This window comes from Monodelphis domestica, chromosome 4 (assembly GCF_027887165.1).
Source record: "Monodelphis domestica isolate mMonDom1 chromosome 4, mMonDom1.pri, whole genome shotgun sequence".
In the NCBI taxonomy this organism is placed as follows: Eukaryota; Metazoa; Chordata; class Mammalia; order Didelphimorphia; family Didelphidae; genus Monodelphis; species Monodelphis domestica.
In genome coordinates, this window is record NC_077230.1 from 84,641,210 (window position 1) to 84,663,874 (window position 22,665).

General features: G+C 39.7%; 1 protein-coding gene across 1 annotated transcript in view; it reads right to left on the reverse strand.

The window, feature by feature from the left end:
- Nucleotides 1-22,665, reverse strand: part of HGD (homogentisate 1,2-dioxygenase) — an 86,084-nt gene that overhangs the window by 43,410 nt on the left and 20,009 nt on the right. Inside the window, exons 4-5 of the mRNA XM_001370868.5 lie at nt 8,734-8,839; nt 1,735-1,794 (exon numbers count right to left, since the gene is read on the reverse strand). Of these exons, the coding sequence (XP_001370905.4) occupies nt 1,735-1,794; nt 8,734-8,839 (166 nt within the window). The remainder of the gene's footprint in view (nt 1-1,734; nt 1,795-8,733; nt 8,840-22,665) is intronic.

Sequence of the window (22,665 nt, forward strand, 5' to 3'; positions counted from 1 at the left end):
CACCAGAAAAGAAGGGTTAAAATTCAGGGCTTGTGGAAAATGTCAAGTCATTTGCATTAGGGATTGAGCAACTAGTTTCAACTTTGAGATAGGCAAAGACTCAAAAGCTGACTGAAGAACCCAAGATGTCTTATGTCCATACTCCTTCTTTAACCTCTAGCTATTATGTAATAGGTAGCTGGGTGGTGTAGTGGATAGAGCACCCAGCCTGGAGTCAGGAAGACTCATCTTTCTAAGTTCCAAACTATCCTGAGATACTTCCTAGTGTTACCTCGGGCAAGTTTATGCCCCAGTTTCTTCATCTCTAAAATGAGCTAGAGAAGGAAATGGCAAACCATTCCATAATATTCACCAAGAAAATCCTAAAGAGATCATGAAGGGCAGGACACAACAGCAAAATGACTGACCACACACTATTATGTCATATTTTTTTTAGAAAATATAGGCAGCTAGGTGGTACAACAGGTAGAGTGTCAGGCCTGGAGTTGGACGGAGCTCAGTTCAAATCTGGCCTCAGATACTTCCTAGCTAGTGACCCTGAACAAGTCACTCAACCTCATTTGCCCTCTGTGTTAGAGTTGTTACTAAAACAGATTAAAAAAAAAAAAAGATGACTAGGAATAGTGACACATAATCTGAGGACTGAGATATTCCCAGCAGTTGGGACCTTGTGATATTGCTCAAACTTCATTTTACTCCATTGTCAGGGTCCTGTTTATAAGTTAAATCCTGAGACAGGGCTCTTATGTATGATGTCTCTATACCACTGCCAAGGAAAGCAGCACAGAGAGTTGATTCCTGTAGCAAGACTCTACAGTGGGAAGCCCTGGGAAACTGAAAGAGGGATGGACTGACATAGAAAACTCCCCATCCCTGCAAGTACTGAAGCAGAGATTGAATATTCTGCTATAGAATGGAGTGCTGTAGAAGGAATTACAGAACTTGGTGAATGTTGAATTTGATGACCCTTAAATTTCCCTGAAATAATCAATTCATGGAAAACCTTCCCTAAACCTTAAAGCACCATACAAATGTAAGTTCTCATTGTTGTAATGATCAGTCCAACTCCAATGTTCTATGACTTTCTCCATGTGATCTTAGGTAGGTCATTTCAGGTCTCCAGGCTTCCTTTTCCTCTTTTCCATAAGGAGAGTATGAATTAGATGATTCCCTAATCTCTGTGGAGGATCATGAGATCACAAGTTTTAGAGCTAAAAGGGACCTTGGGATGATCTAGTTCAATGCCCTCACTTGTCATAAGGAAAATGGAATAATATAAATAATATAAACATGAATTGATAATAAGTGTTAGTGGCAAGCAAAGGATGAATGTGTGACTTTCTTTCAAAAAGGATGTATATTTTAACAGCTACTATCAGCTAAAGGAGAATACATAACACAGCGGCAGGCATGTGAGGGCCATATTTGGGTCAGAGAGAGGCTTTTGATGATTCTCTACTCCACCAAAAATGTGACTGCCTTCATGTCAGGCTGACCTTACTTGGTACCCAACCTGCCAATTGTTGGATTATCATTTACTGAAGGAATCTTCCCCACCAGAATGAAAGTTTCGTAAAAGTACAGACTATTTATTATTTTTTTTTTGTCTTTACATTTTCAGCCTCCATCTCCTACCCCTTGGAATATGGTAGATACTTAATAAATACTTGTTGGATGAATGGATATATGAATGAATAGAGCACAGAGCAGAGGAGGGCAGGAATAGGGACTTACGCTCACAAAATCCATTTTTTTCTGGGATGCTTTTGGAATCTCAAATGGCTTCCACCTAAGCTGTAAAAAAAAGAAAAAAGCATAGACAAGATAATTATTTCACTAAGGTGAGTTAAATGTTTTTAATAAATGGTGTCTACACCAAGGAAGATGAAGCATGGAACCCTGACTGCTGGTGATTCAGTTATTTTGAAATTGATCGTTATTAGCCACTTTATTTCAGAGGCACTAACATGATTCAGAAAAAAAAAAGGAAAAGAAGCCACTCGTTTTTCGAATGACTTGTGTGGTAGCTAGTGGCTTCCGTTCCTCCAAGTGGCAGAATGTGGCCCTTGATTCCCTTGCTTTCCCCTTCAGATGCTGGCTTTCCTTTTTGACATTCTGCTCAGGCAGATCAGAGAGTTTCAACTGATTCTATTTTTTATGCTATTTATAATCAGCTCCCCTTCCTGGCACACTAACTGCTCTGTGTGGGCTCCCAACACTGCAGAGGCTGCCTGGGGCTGCTTTTGCTTTCAGCCCTCGTAGTCCTGAATTATGACTTCAAAGGAGTGAAAAAAGCATTAAGTCTGGGTGACTAGGGGCAAGCCAGTGGCCCTCTCTGAGGCTCAGTCATATTTGTAAAATGAAGAGGTTGGACTAAGAGATCTCTAAGGGCCTTTCCAGTTCTGACATCCTTGTGATTCTGCAAATTGATAGGAGGTTTTATCAGTTATAGAACCTGTCGTTCTGTTCCTTCTCCAAGCTTAGGATTTGTCCCTTAGGCTACCTGGCAGTTTCATTTGAGTCATGACAATATTTGATTTGTTAATTAGGCAATATTTAACTTATTAATTAGACAATCGAAAGAATCAGAAGATGTCAGCAGGCTAGAGGCCCTGCCAGATGGGCCAGCCAGCCCAGCAGCCCAGAGCTTCATGATTTATTAATCAGCTCCGCATTTGGTTTAACAGAGCAAGGTGATAGCTGTCAGAGATCGATAAACACCAAGGTCTCTGGGCCCATCTGCTTCTAGAGTGACCCTTGTGCCTCAGCTCCCCTTGCACAACAGTTCAGATTGGCCTGGCAACCAGAATCCCTGCTCAGAGTGTCTCCATTAGTCCTGAACAGCGGGTGGTGCTCATACCCCGTCACTGCGTGCTACATAAAGTGAGTCAAAAAGGTGGAGAGAATATGGTTGGCAATTATTCTACCACCTACCCACAGTCATGTGGTAGTCCTGATTTTTACAAACAGAAAGAAGGTTATCATAATTGGGAAATATTCAACTGGGGAATTTAAATTATACAGCTGTTGAATTCCTCATCCCCTCTACTCCTGGCTTCTAGTGCCTGTCCTACCCAAAACTATGCTTTTTATTTTTAATACATACATATGTTTACATGATTTGAAAGAACATAAACTTCTTGAGGGTATGAGCTAATGTTTTTTATCTCCATGTTTCTAGTACTTCTCACTTTGTATGGTTTATATCATACAATTAATACATATGTGTTGATAGCTTGCTTGGGAACGACATATACCTAACACATATTTTTAAATGTATTTCAAGGATCCATAATTTCATTGGTGTAGATATTCTGCCCCACACAGATAGGAACTAGCCTTCTCTCTCCTTCCTCTCTCCCTATTCCACACCTCAGGAGAAAGTTTGTGAGTTATAGGACTATAAAAAAAAATCATCACCCAGTGACCAACCAGGAGAAGTGATGAGTCTCTTCAGTTAGCTAGGATGAGCCTTAATTGCCAGGCATGAAGGCTTTCCATGGGTTCAGATCTGAAGACTTTCCCTTTGAAGGGATCTGTCATAATTCACTCTCTTTTGCCACAGCCTTTGACAATCTGCACTCCATGATAAGGCTTGGGAATAAGATTTTGGTAAAGGGTTTTCTTTTTTAAATCAAAGGAAATGATGACAGCTCAAATCTCACCTTCTGAAGGAAGCCTTTCCTATCTTCCCCTACTACTAGTTCTTTCCCTGGTAGATTGTTTTGCCATTTCCTTCTCCATCCCATTTTATAGCTAAGGAAACTGAGGCATATAAGGTTAAGTGACTTGCCCAGGGTCACACAGCTAATAAGTATCTGAGACCAGATTTGAATCCAGGAAGATGAGTTTTCCTGACTCCTGGCCCAGAACTCAATTCACTGCACCACCTAGCTACCTAGGGAAGGTGAATAAATACAACAGATATATAGGTGAGGACTTCTAGCTTATAGTATTATAGCCTTATTTCTAAGAGGGCAGCTCTCAGGCAAGGGAAAAAAAAGATTTTAAGGGGAAAAAAGGGAATAGCTTGTGAGGAAGTAAATATACTCTTAATTGGGACTACTTCCCAAATGATACTTTATGATCCTCTGTCAGTGAAGGCATTTCCTCCAAGGAGAGAGATTTTCAGGAAGGATAGTGCAGGTTGGGGTTATGTGACCTTCCTCAATTAGACAAAGCAGAATTGGCCAAATGGAAAAAGATACACAAAAAATGCACTGAAGAGAAGTCCTTCTTAAAAGGTAGAATTGACAAAATGGAAAAAGAGGTACACCAAGTCACTGAGAAAAAAGAACTATTTACAAACTAAAATTGGCCAAATAGAAAAGGAGGTGTAAAAGCTCACTTGGGAAAATCATGTCTTAAAAATTTGAATTGGGCAAATGGAAGTTAATGACTCCATGAGACATCAAGAAACAATCAAAGTCAAAAAAGAATGAAAAAATAGAAGAAAATTTGAAATATCTAATTGGAAAAACAACTTATGTGGAAAATAAATCCAGGAGAAATCATCATTATTATTATTGAACTACCTGAGAGCTATGATTTTTTAAAAAGAGTTTAGACATTATCAAGAAATTATCAAGGAAAACTACCCTAATATTCTGCAACAATAGGGTAAAGTGGAAATTCAAAAATCCACTGATCACCTCCATAAAGAGATTCCAAAAGGATTACTCCTAGTAATATTATAGTCAAATTCCTGAACTCCCACAGAGAAAATATTGCAAGTAGTCAAAAAGAAACAGTTCAAATATTGTGGAGCCACAGTCAGAATGAGATAAGATTTAGTAGCTTCCATGTTAAAGGAAAGGAGGACCTAGAATATGATATTCCAGAGAGCAAAGGAGCTAGGACTTCAACTAAGAATCACTTACCCAGCAAAATTGAATATAATTCTTCAGGAAAAATAAAATGGTTATGTAATGAAATGGAGGACTTTCAAATATAATGAAAGGACTAGAGCCGAATGGAAAATTTTATTCTCAAATGCAAGACATAAGAGAAGAATATAAAAGCAAACAGGAAAGAGAAATGAAAATACATTTAATAAGGTTAAGGAAGGGGCACCTCAGCTGAGGTGGCTCAGTGGCTTGAGAGCCAGGCCTAGAGACGGGAGGTCCTACGTTCAAATCTGGCCTCAAATACTTTCTAGCTGTGTGACCCTATGCAAGACACTTAACCCCCATTATTGTACATCATTACATGGGGACATGATTCTTATAATTCCAAGGAACTTTTTTATTATTAGGAAAGTTAGGAGCATACATATAAAGGACAAAAGTATGACTTGAATATGACTGGATGATATTAAAAAGTAAAATTAAGACATGAGAAAGGGGAATGCATTGGGAGGAGGAGGAGGAGAGAAAAAGAATGGGGTAAAATACTTCACATAAAAAATGCATGAAAGAGCTTTTAGAGTGGAGGGGAAGATGAAGGATTTCTGGAGGGGAATACATGAACCTTACTCTCATCAGAATTAGCCTAATGAAAGAAGAATATACACAATAAATAATGGGGAATTTGGGGAAGGTGGTGGTCAGAAACTAAACAAGGGGAAATAAGAGGGAAAGTAATACACAGAAATCATAGTGATGCAATTTTTTTTATAAATTCTCTCTAATAAAGGTTTCATTTCTCAAATTCAAAGAGAAATGAGCCAAATATATAAGAATATGAGCCATTTCCCAATTGTTTAATGATCAAAGGATATGAACAGACAGTTCTCAAAGGAATTAAAAATCTCTTTAGTAATGCAAAAAAATTCCAAATCACTATTAGAGAAATGCCAATTAGCCATACACCTATCAGATTTGCTATTATAACAGAAAAGAAAAATGACAAAACTTGAAAAGGATGAGGGATATTGAGATAAGAGGGCACTGTTGGAAGTGTTGTGCACTAATTCAATCATTCTAGAGAGCAATTTGAACCTATGCCCAAAGGGGCAAAAACAGTACATATCCTTTGACCCAACAATCCCATTACTAGGTTTGTATCTCAAAGAGATAAAAAACAAAAGGAGAAGGAGCTATATATATACACAAAAATATTTAAACTACCTCTTTTTGTGGGGGTAAAGAAATGGAAAGTGAGGGGATACCCATCAATTGGGGAATGACTTAGCAAGTTATAGTAAGTTGTAATAGAATACTATTATGCTATAAGAAATGATGAGCAGTGGGGGCAGCTGGGTAGCTCAGTGGATTGAGAGTCAGGTTTAGAGATGGGAGGTCTTGGTTCAAATCTGGCCTCAGACACTTCCCAGTTGTGTGACCCTGGGAAAGTCTTTCCTAGCCTAAGTTTCTTCAACTATAAAACATCAGGCAGCTGGGTAGTACAGTGGCTAGAACATGGAGTTGAATCCAGGAAAATCTCAATTTGAATTGAGTTTAGGTACTATCTCCAGAGTGAGCATGAGCTCACCCAAGTCTTCCTTCCTGGCTTTAATACTAGTTCTCCATCCACTTCACCATGCTGCCTCCTTTAAAAGGTGAGGAATGGATAAGAACGGAAAAGCTACTTTAAGTTTTCAGATGGGAAGGGAGGTCTGAGACACAAGAACAAGCTCTTCACACCTCCTTGACTGAGGCTGGGGGGCATATTGCAGGCCATTGAAAGGTGGCAGATAAAAAGTGAACAGGAAAATGAACAGAATTGTTGAAGCATGAAGCATGAAAAGAATATCAACATATCAAGATGGCATCAATGGAGAGACGAGAGAATCATATGAGCAAGAACGCTGTATGTGTTTAGCAGGGCAAAGAATTCAGAATCATGGATGAGACTGGGTCACTGAGAGAGGATTACAAAACTATTGCTTTAGGGAGCAGCTGCATAGCTCAGTGGATTAAGATCCAGGCCCAGAGATAGGAGGTCCTGGGTTCAAATTTGTCCTCAGACACTTCCCAGCTGTGTGACCCTGGGCAAGTCACTTGACCCCCATTGCCTAGCCCTTACCACTCTTCTGCCTTGGAGCCAATACACAGTATTGACTCCAAGAGGGAAGGTAAGGGGTTAAAAAAAACAACCAAAAACTATTGCTTTGGAGCAGCAATCCTTAACAAAAGGGCATCTCACAGAACATATTTGTGACTGCAACGAGGACCAAAGAACAGGAAAAATCTGGGAGCAGAAATTCACTTGGTGGCTGCTAACATGTAAGTTAGCCAAAAATCTGAAAAATGGCAGAAATGAGAAGTAAAAAGGCCTTGGAGAAGGTCTATGGAAATGGCCTTCCCTCCTCTCATAGATGAAAACACACAAAGACAATCGTCATCCTCGGTTACCGAGAGACTACTACCACCTCTCCCTACAGATCTGGGGTGTCCTGTGGGACATGACTGACATGATCAATACTTTTTCTGGACTGCTCTTCTATTTTTAAAAAATCTTTTGAACAAAGGATAGCTCACTGAGTGAGAGAAAAGGAAGAAAGATATATTTAGAAATGAAGGTGAGATAAAAACAAAAAAAGTCAATATAAACATTTTTTTCAAGAAAAAAATATAAAACAAGATTAGATGAAGGGAAATGGACCAATGCAGCTCTTAGGGCCACTAGTAGCAGATAGCAAGCCTACACTTACTAGTTGTGTGACCCTGGATAAGTCACTTAACCTCAGTTTGCCTCAGTTTGTTTATTTGTAAAATGGGGATAATAGTAGCACCCACCTACTAGGGTTGTTGTGAGAAGCAAATGATATTATAATTATAAAGCTCTTAATAGTGCCTGACACATAGTAAGTACAATATAAATGCTAGTTATTATGATCATTATTATTACACTTGGGAGCAAAGACTAAAAAGAACTGGTCTCTTAGTCACCCAATAGAAGATAATAGTTTTCAAATTAGAGGAGGCTGGAGAAAGACTCCACCTGCCATAGGAAAAAAGGAGATTAAGAGTTCCTCCTTATAGAAATAATGTAATACCCTGAGAGCAACCACAAAGAGTCAGACACAACTAGAAAATAACTCAATGACAAAAACAAAAACAAAATGTAGAGGAAGAGTTGCATTGTGGCTAGAGAGCTAGCTTCTACCAAAAAGACCTTTGACATAGACTACCATGGGCAAGTCACTCAGTGCTCAAAGAAACCCTCTTAGGCTACAATGCAGCAAAAGGGCCAATTTACAATGGTAGAGGGAATTGCTTGGGTCAATTGCTTTCTTCCCTTCCCTTCCCTTCCCTTCTCTTCCCTTCCCTTCTCTTCCCTTCCCTTCCCTTCCCTTCCCTTCTCTTCCCTTCCCTTCCCTTCCCTTCCCTTCCCTTCCCTTCCCTTCCCTTCCCTTCCCTTCCCTTCCCTTCCCTTCTCTTCCCTTCCCTTCCCTTCCCTTCCCTTCCCTTCCCTTCCCTTCCCTTCCCTTCCCTTCCCTTCCCTTCCCTTCCCTTCCCTTCCCTTCCCTTCCCTTCCCTTCCCTTCCCTTCCCTTCCCTTCCCTTCCTTTCTCTTCTTTTTAAAAACACCCTTACCTTCTGTCTTGGAATTGATACTAAATATTGATTCCAAGGCAGAAGAGTGGTAAAGGTTAGGCAATGGGGTTAAGTGACTTGTCCAGAGTCACACAGCTAGGATAATTCTGAGGCAAATTTGAACCCAGGATCTTGCATCTCCAGGCTTGGCTCTTGGTGCACTGAGCCATCTAGCTGTCTTGGACAATTATTTTAGAAGTCCAGTGCTGGTTCGCTCTGAACATCCTGTGCTTTAATTAGCATGACTGAGTTACCTGATTAGGATCCGGTTCTACTTCATCCCAGTTATGAGTGAGCTGACCTTGGTCAATGGATTCAAAAGGCTTGTGAGAGACAGAAGGTAGAATTCTGTACAGCCAGCTAGGAGAGAAAAGAGAAAGTAAAAGATTTAGAGAACTTCATGAATGATGTAGAATCCTGTCCAAAAGCCATCTGGGTGAGTACACATGTGAGTAGCAACAATCAGATTTCTTGTGTCCATTTGTGGCTCCATGGTGGTCACCTACTTTCCCTACCTTTCTCTTTGCTTCCTCCCCCTGTCAAATGCTACAGTGTTTGGTGTACTGATTAAGGCAGTGAAATAGATTTATGAGTTGGCATGACATCTGATGACAGGCAGGAAGTGAAGAATTATATCAAACTTTAACTTCACGGTTGCCTCAGTTTTCTCATCTGTAAAATGAACATATTGACTCCCACTGTTCCCTCCAGCTATAAATCCTATAATATTGTGATTCCATTTTTGTTGTTCAGTCATTTCAGCTGTGTCTGACACCTCCTGACCTGTTTGGGGATTTTCTTCGTAAAGATACATTTCCTTCTCCAGCTCATTTTTTCAGATGAGGAAACTGAGGCAAACAGAGTTAGGTGACTTACCTAGGGTGACACAGTTATTGTCTGAAGCCAGGTTTGATTTCAGGAAGATGAATCTTCCTAACTGTAAGCTTAGCACTCTACTGTGCCACCTAGCTTCTGTGATGTCATTGAGGAAGCCTATTAAAACTGTTTTAGTTTGAATATTAAGAAACAAATGTTATTTTAGTCTTGAATTCTTCTCTCAAGTTTAATCCCTTTCTTTTAGGAAAGCATATAAACAGATCAAGACCAAATGGTAAGGTCCCAGAAAGTGAATTAAGGGAGATAACCAAACAGAGCTAGAACTACTTCCTCATTCTAGAATGGTCCCCAGCACATAGTAGACACTTAATACGGGTTTGCTGACTTGTCTGGTTAATATCCTTGCCTTTCCCCTTCCTTTAAGCAGAGAAAAATTGTGATCCATCTAAGGACAGTGACCTTTCCCTTTTCTTAGAGGTATTAAGGTATTGATCAGAGCAAAGAGATCCCCTTAATAATTTCAGGAGAGTCCTTGAGATGAGGAGTCAGGGACATGAGTGGTTTTTCTCCAAGTGCAGTTCTGAAAAGATTAAATGACTATTATCCTACTAGCTGGGTTAGAATGTTAACCCCGAACTCTGTTTTATCATATTGTGACATTTTCCTCATTCAAGATTTCTATAAATGTTATTTCAAAATGTTTTGATGTGTCTGATGGTATGCAGGAAAAATTCTGACAATCTGGACATTTCTCTACAAGCAGAACAATGCTTGAATTTAGAATAATGTTAAATTAATGTTTAAAATGTTTCTGGCAGATTTGTGCCTGAAATGCAGATTATGGCATTTTTTTTTACACCATGATCCCTCCCAACTAAAGCTATAATTGGAATTTGGGGATGGGAGAATCCTTTGTAGGGTTTCTGGTGACAGCATACCAACGTTCTGGGAAAAGTCACAAAAAAATTAGGGGTTGAACTCCTTATATTCTTGAACTAAATAACAATAATGAGAACTAGGGACAGCTAGGTGGTTCAGTAAATAGAGAGCTGGGCCTGGAGATGGGAAGTCCTGAGTTCAAATGTGACCTCAGACACTTCCCAGCTGTGTGACCCTGGGCAATTCACTTAATCCCCATTGCCTAGCCCTTACCACTCTTCTGCCTTGGAACCAATACACAGAATTGATTCTAAGAGAGACGGTAAGGATTGGGGGGGGGGGCAATAATAAGAACTGATATTTACATGATGCTTTAAGGTTGCAAAAACACTTTCTGAACATGACCTTATATGATTAATCTTCACCATGACCTTGTAAGGTAGGTTTTACAAGGTATTATAGCTCCATTTTAAAGATGAAAAAACTGAGACTTTGGTTAAAAGTGACTTATTTAATACCTAGAAAGGTTTGTTAAATGTTTTACAAATATTATTTTATTTTATCCTCACAACAAAGTGCTTTACAAATGGTATCTAACAATACCCTTAGTAGGTAAGTGCTATTATTATCCCATTTTACTGATGAGGAAACTGGAGCAGAGGTTGTCTCACTACTACTACTAATCACAATAATAATAGTCGTCATCATCATCATCATTCTCACAGCTAGCAAATAGCTGGGGCCAGACTGGGACTCTGGTCTTCTTGACTCCAGGTCCATCCATTATACCATCTAGCTCACTTTCCCATGGACACCCAGAAGGACAAACAAATGATGACCCTTGCTGGTAGGGCAGTGGGAATATGGTGGAGCATGTATGGTCTTTGAGGGAAAGTGCTATTTTGTTCTGTTTTGTCTGTGTGGCCATTGCCTCTAAGTGCCTCTTAAAGGCCAAAGTTGAGTCATTGATTGATTGATTGGACTTGGATTCAGAGACTTAGGCTCTAGTCTCAGCTCACCACTAATTAACTCTGTAGTTTGGGGCAAATCCCTTTTTCTTCTCTGTTCTATGGTTTAGACCATGTGATCAAGGAACTTTACAGCTTGGAATTTATGATACTCATTGATTACTTCTAGAAAGACCAGGCCAATTATCATTATAAAGTAATCAGAGATCTTGGACCACCAACACTGGACTGCCTTCCCTTCTTTTCATTTTCCTTTCCACTGTTCTTCATTTTTATTTGTCTTGCATTTTTTGTCTGACAGTTGTGTTTGTTTGTCTGTTTTTTAAGCATTTGGGAGGGGGGTTTGCTTGCCATCCCGTCTCCTAGTCCTCAGCACTCACCCATCCCATTCTGTGTCCTCTGACTTTAAGTGAGAGAGAGGAGTTTTTAGTTTTGTTTCTTTTTTCTCCTTCGCAGCAGAACTTGTTGTTTTCAGTGTTGGTAGGACTAAAAGATATTTGAGCCATATTTGAGCAGAGAGCATAAGTTATTATAAAGTCAATACCAGACAAAGGTAACAATGAGTCTTGTTTTCTCCATGATAGTGAGGGAAACACTAGACATCACCAATTAAGCGTACAGCGGTGTACATCTGTGGAATAATAAAACACTTCGAAATTCCAGGGGGATCACGGAATGATAGATTTGGTCGTAAGGGAACTTAGAGATCATTTGTTTTATACACAAGGAAATTAAAGTTCACAAATGAAGTGATTTGTTCCAAGCTAGGCTAGGAGAGCTGAAATCTGAAATCAGGTTCTTTGACTTCAGAGCCAGTATTCTTGCCACTGAATAACAAAGCACGGAAGCTGAACAGCTTATTAAAACAATTTGGGGCTGCTGTCTGAGCACCATTTTGGATGGATTGCTCAGCACCTAACGGGTCAAATAAATAGTTCCTTTAATAAAAACATATTCAAAAAACAGTCTCCAAAGCAGTTAAAATTAGACTAGAAAAATGGAAGCAAGTAAAGGCTGCCAGGAAGGAAATTAAAAGAAAAAAACAGTTGACAGAGAGGTTCCTTGGGAACCCCAAAATGTTTTAAAGAGTCTGGCAAACTCTCTGTTAAATTCCTAAAAACTGCTTTTATATTCTTTTTGCCCAGAGGACCTATGTCTGAGTTCCAAATCAATCTACCCAGAGGTAAAGTTCACTGAAATTGTCCATTACTTCTGTGCTGACAATAGTGCAGAAGAGTGTTTGGGAGAAAATATGGGTTTAAAATATATATAATTTATATCTGTGTGTGTGTGTGTGTGTGTGTGTGTGTGTGTGTGTGTACGTGTTCAACCCAGTGCCTTGAACTGGGTTCCAGACACTCAATAAATGTTTATTATATATTAGGTGTTTAAAAAGATATTTATTATATGTTGTTCAATTGTTTCAGTGGTTTCTGATTCTTCATGACCCTGTTTGGGTTTTCTTTTTTTCATTTCTGTGATGCTTTATTTTTATCAGTGAAAATGGAACCTCACAATTTGAAAACTAAGACCACCTCTCTGGCATGAATCATGAGACAGTAGTAATGACCCTCAAGAAGTACAGTGAGGTGACCCAGTGAATTTAGAACCCTGCATTTGGATCCAGGAGGATCTGAGCTCAGATATTTTTTTAAATGATCTTTTTTAAATTAAGTATATTTAGTTAATTAATTGATTTGAAATATTTTTCCATAGTTACATGATTCATGTTTTTTCCTTCCCCACCCTCAACCCCCTCCCATAGCCAACACTCAATTCCACTGGGTTTTACATTTGTCATTGATCAAGACCTATTTCTATATTATTGTTAATTGCGCCAGGGTGATCATTTAGGGTCTACATCCCCAATCATATTCCCCCATTGACCCATGTAATAAAGCAGTTGTTTTTCTTCTGCGTTTCTACTCCCACAGTTCTTTCTCTGGATGTGGATAGATTCTTTCTCATAAATCCCCCAGAATTGTCCTGAATCATTGCATTGCCACTAATGGAGAAGTCCATTACATTCAACAGTGTATCAGTCTCTGTGTATAATGGTCTCCTGGTTTTGCTCCTTTCACTCTGCATCACTTCCTGGAGGTCGTTCCAGTTCACATGGAATCCCTCCAGTTTATTATTCATTATTTTTAGTATTCCATAACCAATAGATACCACAATTTGTTCAGCCATTCCCCAATCGAAGGGCATACCCTCATTTTCCAGTTTTTTGCCACCACAAAGAGCACATCTATGAATATTTTTCTACAAGTCTTTTCCCTTATTATCTCTTTAGGGTATAAACCTGTTTTGCATTTTCTTGGCAAAGATACTGGAGTGGTTTGCCATTTTATTCAACTAATTTTACAGATGAGGAAACAGAGGAAAACTGGGTTAAGTGACTTGCCTAGAGTCACATAGCTAGTAAGTATCTGAGACCAGATTTGAACTCAGAAAGATGAGACTTCCTGACTCCAGGTCTGGTATTCTTTCCACTGGACCATCTAGCTCACCATTTTAATAATATAGCAGGTCCTTTATACATGTTTATTAAATAGTAGTAGATGTTTAATAAATGTTTATTACCCTCAAGACAACACACAACAGGAAATAGAAAACCAGGGAGTTACAAAGAGAGAAGATATTACGGAACATTGTGGAGAAAATCCAGAAAATCAGGAATGAAGCCTGGTTGCAAATAAAGACATGGCTGTCCTGAGTATTTTCCTTAAAATGGAGATTCTAGGATAGACCAATCAATTAGAGAAAGGAATAGCAGAGGCAGACTGTGTTTCTTGTGTGAACAAGTTATGGGTACAGTGAATATGCAGGGTGAGGAAAATACTAAGGAATGGTGGAAAATCTTGGAAGAATCAGGAGAAGAGACTGGAGAGGAATGTAGACTTCTGAAAGATAACCCCAGTCTTTGACTGTGGTGGTTAGTTGTCTAGTCATTTTTCAGTTGTGTCCAACTCTTTGTGGCTTCCTTTGGGTGGGGAGGGGGGAGGCAGTCTTCTTGGCAAAGATACTGAAGTGGTTTGCCATTTCCTTCTCTAGCTCATTTTACGGATGAGGAAACTGAGGCAAAAAAGTTGAACAACTTGCTCAGGGTCATACAGCTAGTAAGTGTCTGTGGCCAGATTTGAACTCAGGTCTTCCTGACTCCAGGTGATGCACTAAGCTGCTCTATAATATCCCTCATAGTTCAAATTCCAGGTTCTTGAGAGAGATTACTTCATGCAACTCAATCTATGCCTATGATGGTTTCCCCAGTAGGGATTTTTCTGTTTTAGCTTTGGTGTCCCCTGTTCCTCATTGGAGGGTTGCTAAAAAGGCAAGGGAGACATGCTTGGGTTTACGCAGTGGTTGAGTCAGTTCATAAAGCTCATTGGGCTGCTCCGCAGAGATTTAATTCTGTTTCAGGGAAGAATGCCAGCTCCTTAATGAAGCTCTGACAGCTCCTTTCCAGTTTTCTGGAAGAGACTGTGGCTTTGGCTACTGGTAATTACTGCTGAGTGATGTGAGCAACAAAATATTGAGCCCAATTCTCCCATTATTTTGATGGTTGCTAAGGCCAAATAAATGGTGTAGGTAGGTAGAGCCAAGCTCTATAAATTAGGGCATAATAGATATTGCCTGTATTTTTCAACCTTGACTTCCTAAATACTGTTCTTTTCTGTTTGTCCCCATCACAGGAGCCCAGGTTGGGGAATTTAACAATTGTGTCCGAGCAGGGTCCAAGATGAACTTTACCAAGGCTAGAGAAGATTAAACTATTCATTCATCATCTTCTCCCTCATTTATTCATTCATTCTTATTAAGTGTCTGCTATGTACAAAGCACTATGGGAAGGAATAGGAATACAAAAACAAAAATGAGGGGGCAGCTGGGTGGCTCAGTGGATTGAGAGCCAGGCCTAGAGATGGGAGGTCCTAGGTTCAAATCCGGCCTCAGCCACTTCCTAGCTGTGTGACCTTGGGCAAGTCACTTGACCCCCATTGCCTAGTCCTTACCACTCTTCTGCCTTGGAGCCAATACACAGTATTGACTCCAAGACAGAAGGTAAGGGTTTAAAAAAAAAAGAACATTCCCAGGCATGAAGGAATTTAAACAACACCCACAGATATGTAAACGAAAATTAAATCAGGGATCATTTCATGTAAAAGACATCACCTGAGTTGAGCTTTTAAGAGAGCTAGGGATTCCAAGAGGTAGATCACGGAAAGGAGGGAGAGCATTACAAGCAAAGACTTGGAGGCAAGAGATGGATTATTATATAATGGGTACAACTAGTGAGTCAATATAGCTGGGATATGGTGTATGTGAGGAAGGAAGGAAATAAGCATTTATTAAGCACCTACTATGTGCACCATACTAAATAATTTACAAATATTATCTAATGTTATCCTTTCAACAATTCTAAGAGGTAGGAGCTACTCACAGATGGGAAAACTGAGGCAGATGGAAGTTAAGTGATTGGCCCAAGGTCACACAGCTAGTGAGTATCTGAGGTTGGACTTGAACTCATATCTTTCTGACTCCAGTCCCAATGCTTTATCAGCTGCACCTTCTAACTGCCATGGAGGAGTGTAATGTATAGTAATCCTGGTGGTACACTGGAGCCAAAGTGCCAAGGACTGTAAATGCTAAAGAAAGAGATTTGTATCATCTCCTCTGGTGATATGGAAACACTGAAGTTTCTTGAGAAGGGGAGTACCATCCTCAAGCTCATGCTTTAAGAACATGCATTTGTGCCTGTCTAGGTAAAGGCAGACTCCCAGTGTGAATGTACCAAGAGCAAGAACCAATAAGTGCCATGGAATTCAAATGGCCAGCTCGGGTGAGATTCAGTGGCAAAGGCGAAAGCTGAGTCAAAACTAGGAATTAGGACAAAGCTTAATAGTAGCTCACTGAGAAGTGATGCTCAAGTTTCAGACTGTAATCATTTGTTAACAGAGTCCCAGTAACAGGGGGTCATTTGAGACTAAATCATCTCAATTTGCTTCACTTAGGAGGTCTGTAGACACATGCATGGGTTGGTGTCCTCCATTTTCTTGGGAAAACTCTTCAGCTTGAGAATTCAGACCACTACCTGCATGGACTGAGGCACTGAGCACATCCCTTTGTAGGTGAATTAAGTGACTTAGTGAAGAGAGTGCTGCCGAACCTGGAATCAGTTGGAACTGAGTTCAATCTGACCCCAGACCCTTACTAGTGATATGACCCTGGGAAAGTCACTTAACCTCTGCTCGCTTCAGTTTCTTCATTTGTAAAATGGTACCTCCCATACTGTAAGAATAGTACCTCGCAAGGTTGTTGTGAGGATTCAATGGCATAATAATTGTAAAGCTCTTGATACAGTGCCTGGCTCATAGAAAGCCAGATATAGATATAAATATAGATGTCAATATATCTTAGTTATTATATTATTTTGTTTTGGTTGTTTGTTTATTTTTACTCATGTCTGATTCTTTCTGACCCCATTTGGAGTTTTCTTGGCAAAGATACTGGAGTGGTTTGCCATTTCCTTCTCCAGCTTATTTTAAAGATGAGGAAACTGAGGCACACAAGATCAAATGGCTCTTGCAGGGTCACATAGCTAGTGAGGGTCTGAGGACAGATTTGAACTCAGGAAGATGAGTCCTCTTCACTTCAAGCCCAGCATTCTATTCACTGTGCCACCTATATGCCTCTATATTATTATTATTATTCACTTGCAAATTATCCATATTGAAAATATGTGATTAGGTTTTCAACACAGTAGCATTATTGATATTATTACAGTAACCACACCTCAACTAGCCTGTATCTTTACCCAAATGAAACATAATCTAAGAACCATAAAGGAAACAAAAAAGCCTCTGAAAAAATAAGATCAGTATCATAAAATCTATGAGGTAGAGCTCATACAGTTAACTCTCATAGGGAAATGTTTCAAAACACTCAGGAGACAGCTTAATAGTTCAGTGGATTGAGAGCCAGGCCTCAAAATGGGAGGTCCTGGGTTCAAATGTGGCCTCAGATACTTCCCAGCTGTGTGACCCTGGGCAAGTCACTTAACCCCGATTGCCTAGTCTTTACAATTCTTCTGCCTTGGAACCAATGCACAGTATTGATTCTAAGACAGAAAGTAAGAGTTTAAAAAAAACCAAACTCTCACTCAGAGTCTATTAATTTTTTATCCCTAATTCTTACTTATCTGGTTTATAAACCACAGATTAGAAGTAATAGATTAGGACAAGAGAAAAAGAATCTCACAAGCAGGCATAATGACAGCAAGAGATTGGGAGAGGCAGAAAAACTATAAAAACTAGATACAAGGACTCAAAAAGCACAGCAGTTTGGGGATAAATTTGTGTTTAAGCAAATAGTCCTATGTCTGTCTCCTCCATGAGCAGCATCACACTAGAATTGATTTTTACTGCAATAGAATCTATGACTGGAAGGAACCTTATTTGGCACTTCAGCCCTCTGCCCAATACCTAAAATCCTTTTAGAGGATCTTTGCCATTCTGTGACTTTGAGCCTGTATAGTGATAGGATGTGTGTATCCCATCAGGGAAGCACATTCTTTTTTTGGATAACTTTAATCATTATAAATTCCTCCTACTGAACTGAAATCTCCCTCTTTCATCCATTGGTTCCAGCTAGAGTTAGGGCTAGAGAGAACACTAATTCCTTGCCCACAAGACAGAGGGTCAGAGGTCTACATAGTGGTTATATTTACAAAAATTATACAGTTTTCCATCTTAGTCTTCTGAAAAAGCCCAAAGCTGAAATAGCTATAGTTGCTTCAACCCTTCTTCATATATATATGATTTTTGAGCATCTCACCATCCTGTTCACTCTCCTTAGGACATGCTCCTGCCTGTATATCCCTGGGTGGCTTGTCGATATCCCACATGTGGCCCCAGAAGAAAGCATAACACTGCAGAAGTGATCTGACAAGTGTATGCTGGAGAGGAACTATCACACTGGATCCTAACATCAAGAAAAAATGAATGATGTATATGACGCTCTGCTTAAGAAGGCAGACATGTATAGAATATATTTTCAAGGATTTTCTACCCTAATATGTGAAATTTTTAAATTATGATTTTAATATTTTATTATTGTCTTCGATTTATCCCTTCTACATCATTTATATATAATTGTTTGCATATTGTCTCCCACATTAAATTGTGAGCTCTTTAAGAACAGGGGCTGAGGTTGTTTGTTTTTGCCTTTTCCCCCTTAGCCTTACTGTTAAGCACAGTGCCTGGTACACAGCAGGCACTTAATAAATGTATCTTGACAGATCTAGAGATGGGAGGTCTTGGGTTCAAATTTAGCCTCAGACACTTCCCAGCTGTGTGCCCCTGGGCAAATCACTTAACTCCAATTGCCTATCCCTTACCAGTCTTCTGCCTTGGAACAAGTACTTAGTAGTATATAAGAGGAAAGATGGAGGCTTAAAAAAATACTTCATGACTTGAGTTGAGATTTATCTTCAACTGCCCAGAAAACTCATCTATCCAGAATGATTCATTCTATCAGGGTAGCTGAGATGCTTCATCTCATTAGCTTCTGTTCTTTTACTAGATTACTAAAACACAAACTATCTATTCTTTTGGCCAGAAGTTATTGGTCTCATTAGACTGTGAGTTCCATATTTCTTTTGGTGGCCACTTTCCAACATCTTTTTTGGTTCATCTTTATAATGATTATAAATATTAATCCCTTTGTTTATCACATTTTGAAGCTAATTGTTGTGGAACACCCTTGCCAACATTATTATGTCTGTTGGCATAACCCACAACAAATGAGGACATCTCACTTGCTGCCATTTTTATTAATAATAGCAGTGATGCTGATTACTGTTATTGCTTCAAATCATATGCTTTTTTTTCTCATATTATAGTATTGACCAAATGTTACAGAGTTGGAAAGAGCTCTGGAAATGGAATCAGAGAGCTGAATTTGAATTTTAACTTCAACTCAGTCTACATGAATCCTAGCTTTTCCCCCTGTAAACTGGGAACAACCTACTTGCATTCCCAACTTCACAATAATATTATGAAGAAAGTGCTTTGTAAACTTCAACGTTTTATATAAAGGTGAGGTAGTAGCAGCAGTATACAAATGTGAGGGGCAGGTGGAAAAAGAAAGAGGAAGAGGAGGAGGAGGAGGAAGAAGAAGAAGAAGGAGGAGGAGGAGGAGGAGGAGGAGGAGGAAGAGGAAGAGGAAGAGGAAGAAGAAGAAGAAGAAGAAGAAGAAGAAGAAGAAGAAGAAGAAGAAGAAGAAGAAGAAGAAGAAGAAGAAGAAGAAGAAGAAGAAGAAGAAGAAGAAGAAGAAGAAGAAGAAGAAGGAGAAGAAGAGGAGGAGGAGGAGGAAGAGGAAGAGGAAGAGGAAGAAGAAGAAGAAGAAGAAGAAGAAGAAGAAGAAGAAGAAGAAGAAGAAGAAGAAGAAGAAGAAGAAGAAGAAGAAGAAGAAGAAGAAGGAGAAGGAGAAGAAGAGGAGGAGGAGGAGGAGGAGGAGGAGGAGGAGGAGGAGGAGGGGAGGCAGGGAGAGAAGGAGGAGGGAGAGAAGAAAGAAGAGCTAAAATATACATGGTACCTTACAGTTTATAAAGTACTAACGTGCAAACTAATTTCTTTACATATTTAAACATACTGTTACATCTAATCCTCACAATTCTAAGAGGTAGGCATTATTATGATCATTATTTCTATTTTACAGATGAAGAAACTGAAGCATGCAGCAGTTATTTGCCCAGAGTCACACAGTAAGAATCTGAGGCCAGGTTTGAACTTGTCTTCCTGACTCCAAGCCCAGTACTCTATCAGTGCCACCTAATTGCCTAGGATAAAAATGTGAAGTGGTAATGGGGGTGGTGGTAATATGGGCATCCTGTATAAAAAGCAAAGTATTCTAGTTATATGCTATCTGACAATTATACCAACAGAGAGCCCTATGGCATAATGAAAAACAATGTGGCCCTAAGCTCAGGAAGACCCGACCTGAAATAGTACCTCTGATTATTTACTAGGTCTGTGACCATGGCCAAGCCCTTCTTATCTGTCAAATGAAGATGCTGGTTAAACCTGTACTATCAACTTCATGGTCCCATTATGAGGTTCAAATGAGATAATTTATATAAAGTGCTCTGTAAGCTTCTAATGGCCGGAAAAATGACCCAAAGATCTCAGTGAAGTTTTAGCTTAAATTAGGACTACTTAATTATTATTATTTTATATGTAAAATACAATTGTTATTCATCTTAAAACCTTGAAGTGCTGTGGCCCTTATGATTTCACTATAAGAAACTCATACTACCTCTCTAGCCTCAGTTTCTCCATCTGTAAAATAAAGAGATTGAACTTGATGAGCTTTGAGATTTCTCCTGCTCTGAGATTCTATGTTTGTGAGGCAACTTTGGCAGAGTAGATTTGAAGTCAAGAAGACCTGAGTTTAAATTATACATTAAACACTTACTATTTATGTGAGTCTGGATTAAACTCTTAAACTAAACACTTCAGTTTTCTCAGCCTCAGTTTCCTTATCTGCAAATGGAGATTAATAGTGCCTTTCTTGTGGAATTGGGGGGGGGTGATCAAATGAGATAATGTATGGTAAGTGTTTTGCAAACCTTAAAGTGCTAAAAAGAAATGTGAGCTATGATTATGATGATTCTGTGCTTCCGGTCCATCCAGCAAGCCTAGGATACTGAATGTGACCCATTTATTCAATGAACTATTCTGCTAGAACACTGACATTCCAAAGAGCTGCATATTTGGGAAGAGTGAAAAGGTTAATGCACTTTTGAGAAACAGGAGGTGTGAAACAGCCAAATGACCTGTGTCAAGGCTTTCTATGTCCATCCTCATTTCTTATTTCTTGCCAGCTACTGGATTTGTGAGGGATGGAAGCATGCCAGGCTTACAAGAGGACCATGAGTCAGACCGTAGCTTCTGTTTTGTCAGTATTGTTGCTAAAAGAGTCCAACTGTTTGTCAGAGAATGGGAAGATTACAGTCCTGAAATGAGCTGCAGTCTCTGCTCTATTACTAGGCCAACTCTGCTGAGTGAGGACCTTGCCCTTAGTGATATTAAATTTGTCCCATAGACTTGATAGTGGATCACAGATTGGGGGCAGCTGGGGAGGAGGAGTGGGAAAAGATGGAAGATACTAAGAGTGTGTGAGCATGTTTGGAGAAGGCACCAAGCTGGGGATGAAGGGATTTCAGGGGGGAGAGCTTAAGGTTCAGTAACAAGGTTCCTATTCAGGACAATCTTAGAATTTCTGGTTTGGGTTGGGCCATTTATCTGGTCTCTGCAACTCTGGCAGCTTCAGCTTGGTGCTGATTTGGATCATTTTCAACTACCAGACAAGGCTAACCTTGAGCAAAATTGGGTTTATCTCCACAGCCCAAAGTCTCTTCTTTTTCTGCCCTACTCAGACACTGCTTTGTGCTTTGTGGGGAATGGAAATACTGTCCACAAGTGGAAGTCATCCACAGTTAAATTTCACTTGGGCAAACAAGGAGGGTGGATTAGAATCAAATTTCAAAATCCTAGAATCCTAGAATTCAAGCTCGAAGGAACCTCAAGGCCCATTCAGTTCAGTCTCTCAATTTTGAAAATGAGGAAACTGAGGCAGAGAGATTGAGTGACATGTCCAAGGTCAAACAACAAGTAAATAAGCATCTGAGATGGAATTTGAACCCAGGTCAATCTGATTCCTGCCTTATGCTATACCTCAGTTCAATTCAATTCCCGTTACATTTACCAAGTACCACTCCATGCAAAGCATTCTGCTAGACTTCAATGAGTTATGCTTTGGTCAGTGCAACTGTTCCCTCAACAAGTGCAGATGAAAAACCCCTCCCTCTTTGACTCAGTAGAGAGTCCTGGAGATGATCTTCAAGAGTTTCTGTGACCGGAAGAAGAATCACCACATGGCCAACTTGATAACTAACTAGTCTCTACAAATTTAACTAACAGAATCTAATCTATATTGTCATGCACACTGAGAACCCAAGATCTAGAGGCAATGTTGCATGATAGGTGGAGAAATGGCCTGAGAAGGAAGAGTTTCTGCTTCTTACGGTACTGGTTCTGAGACCCTGGACAAATTATTTAACCTCTCAGTGCTTCAGGCAAGCCTTTAGGATTAAATATTACTTGCAGTGATCAAAGGGAACCTGTCACTGGGAGTTTCCTATCCAAATGAAATTTATTATGAATTCAGTGGATATGTTGAGGGGCGAGGAAGAAAGGAGGGAGGGAGGAAGGAAGAGACAGAAAAGGAGAGGGAAGGAAGAAGAGAGCAAAAGATGTAGGGAAGGTGGAGGAGGAGGAAAATAGGGCAAGAGGGAGAGAGATAGAAGCAGAACTCTGGAATAAAGATAGGTCTTGTTTGGTCTTTTTTTTTAATCCTAGCCTAAACCCAGGCTATTTCAGCTCCTTGGATCTTGTCACTGCCACATTTCTAACCTCTCCTATCTATCTCAGTTCCTAACTCTCC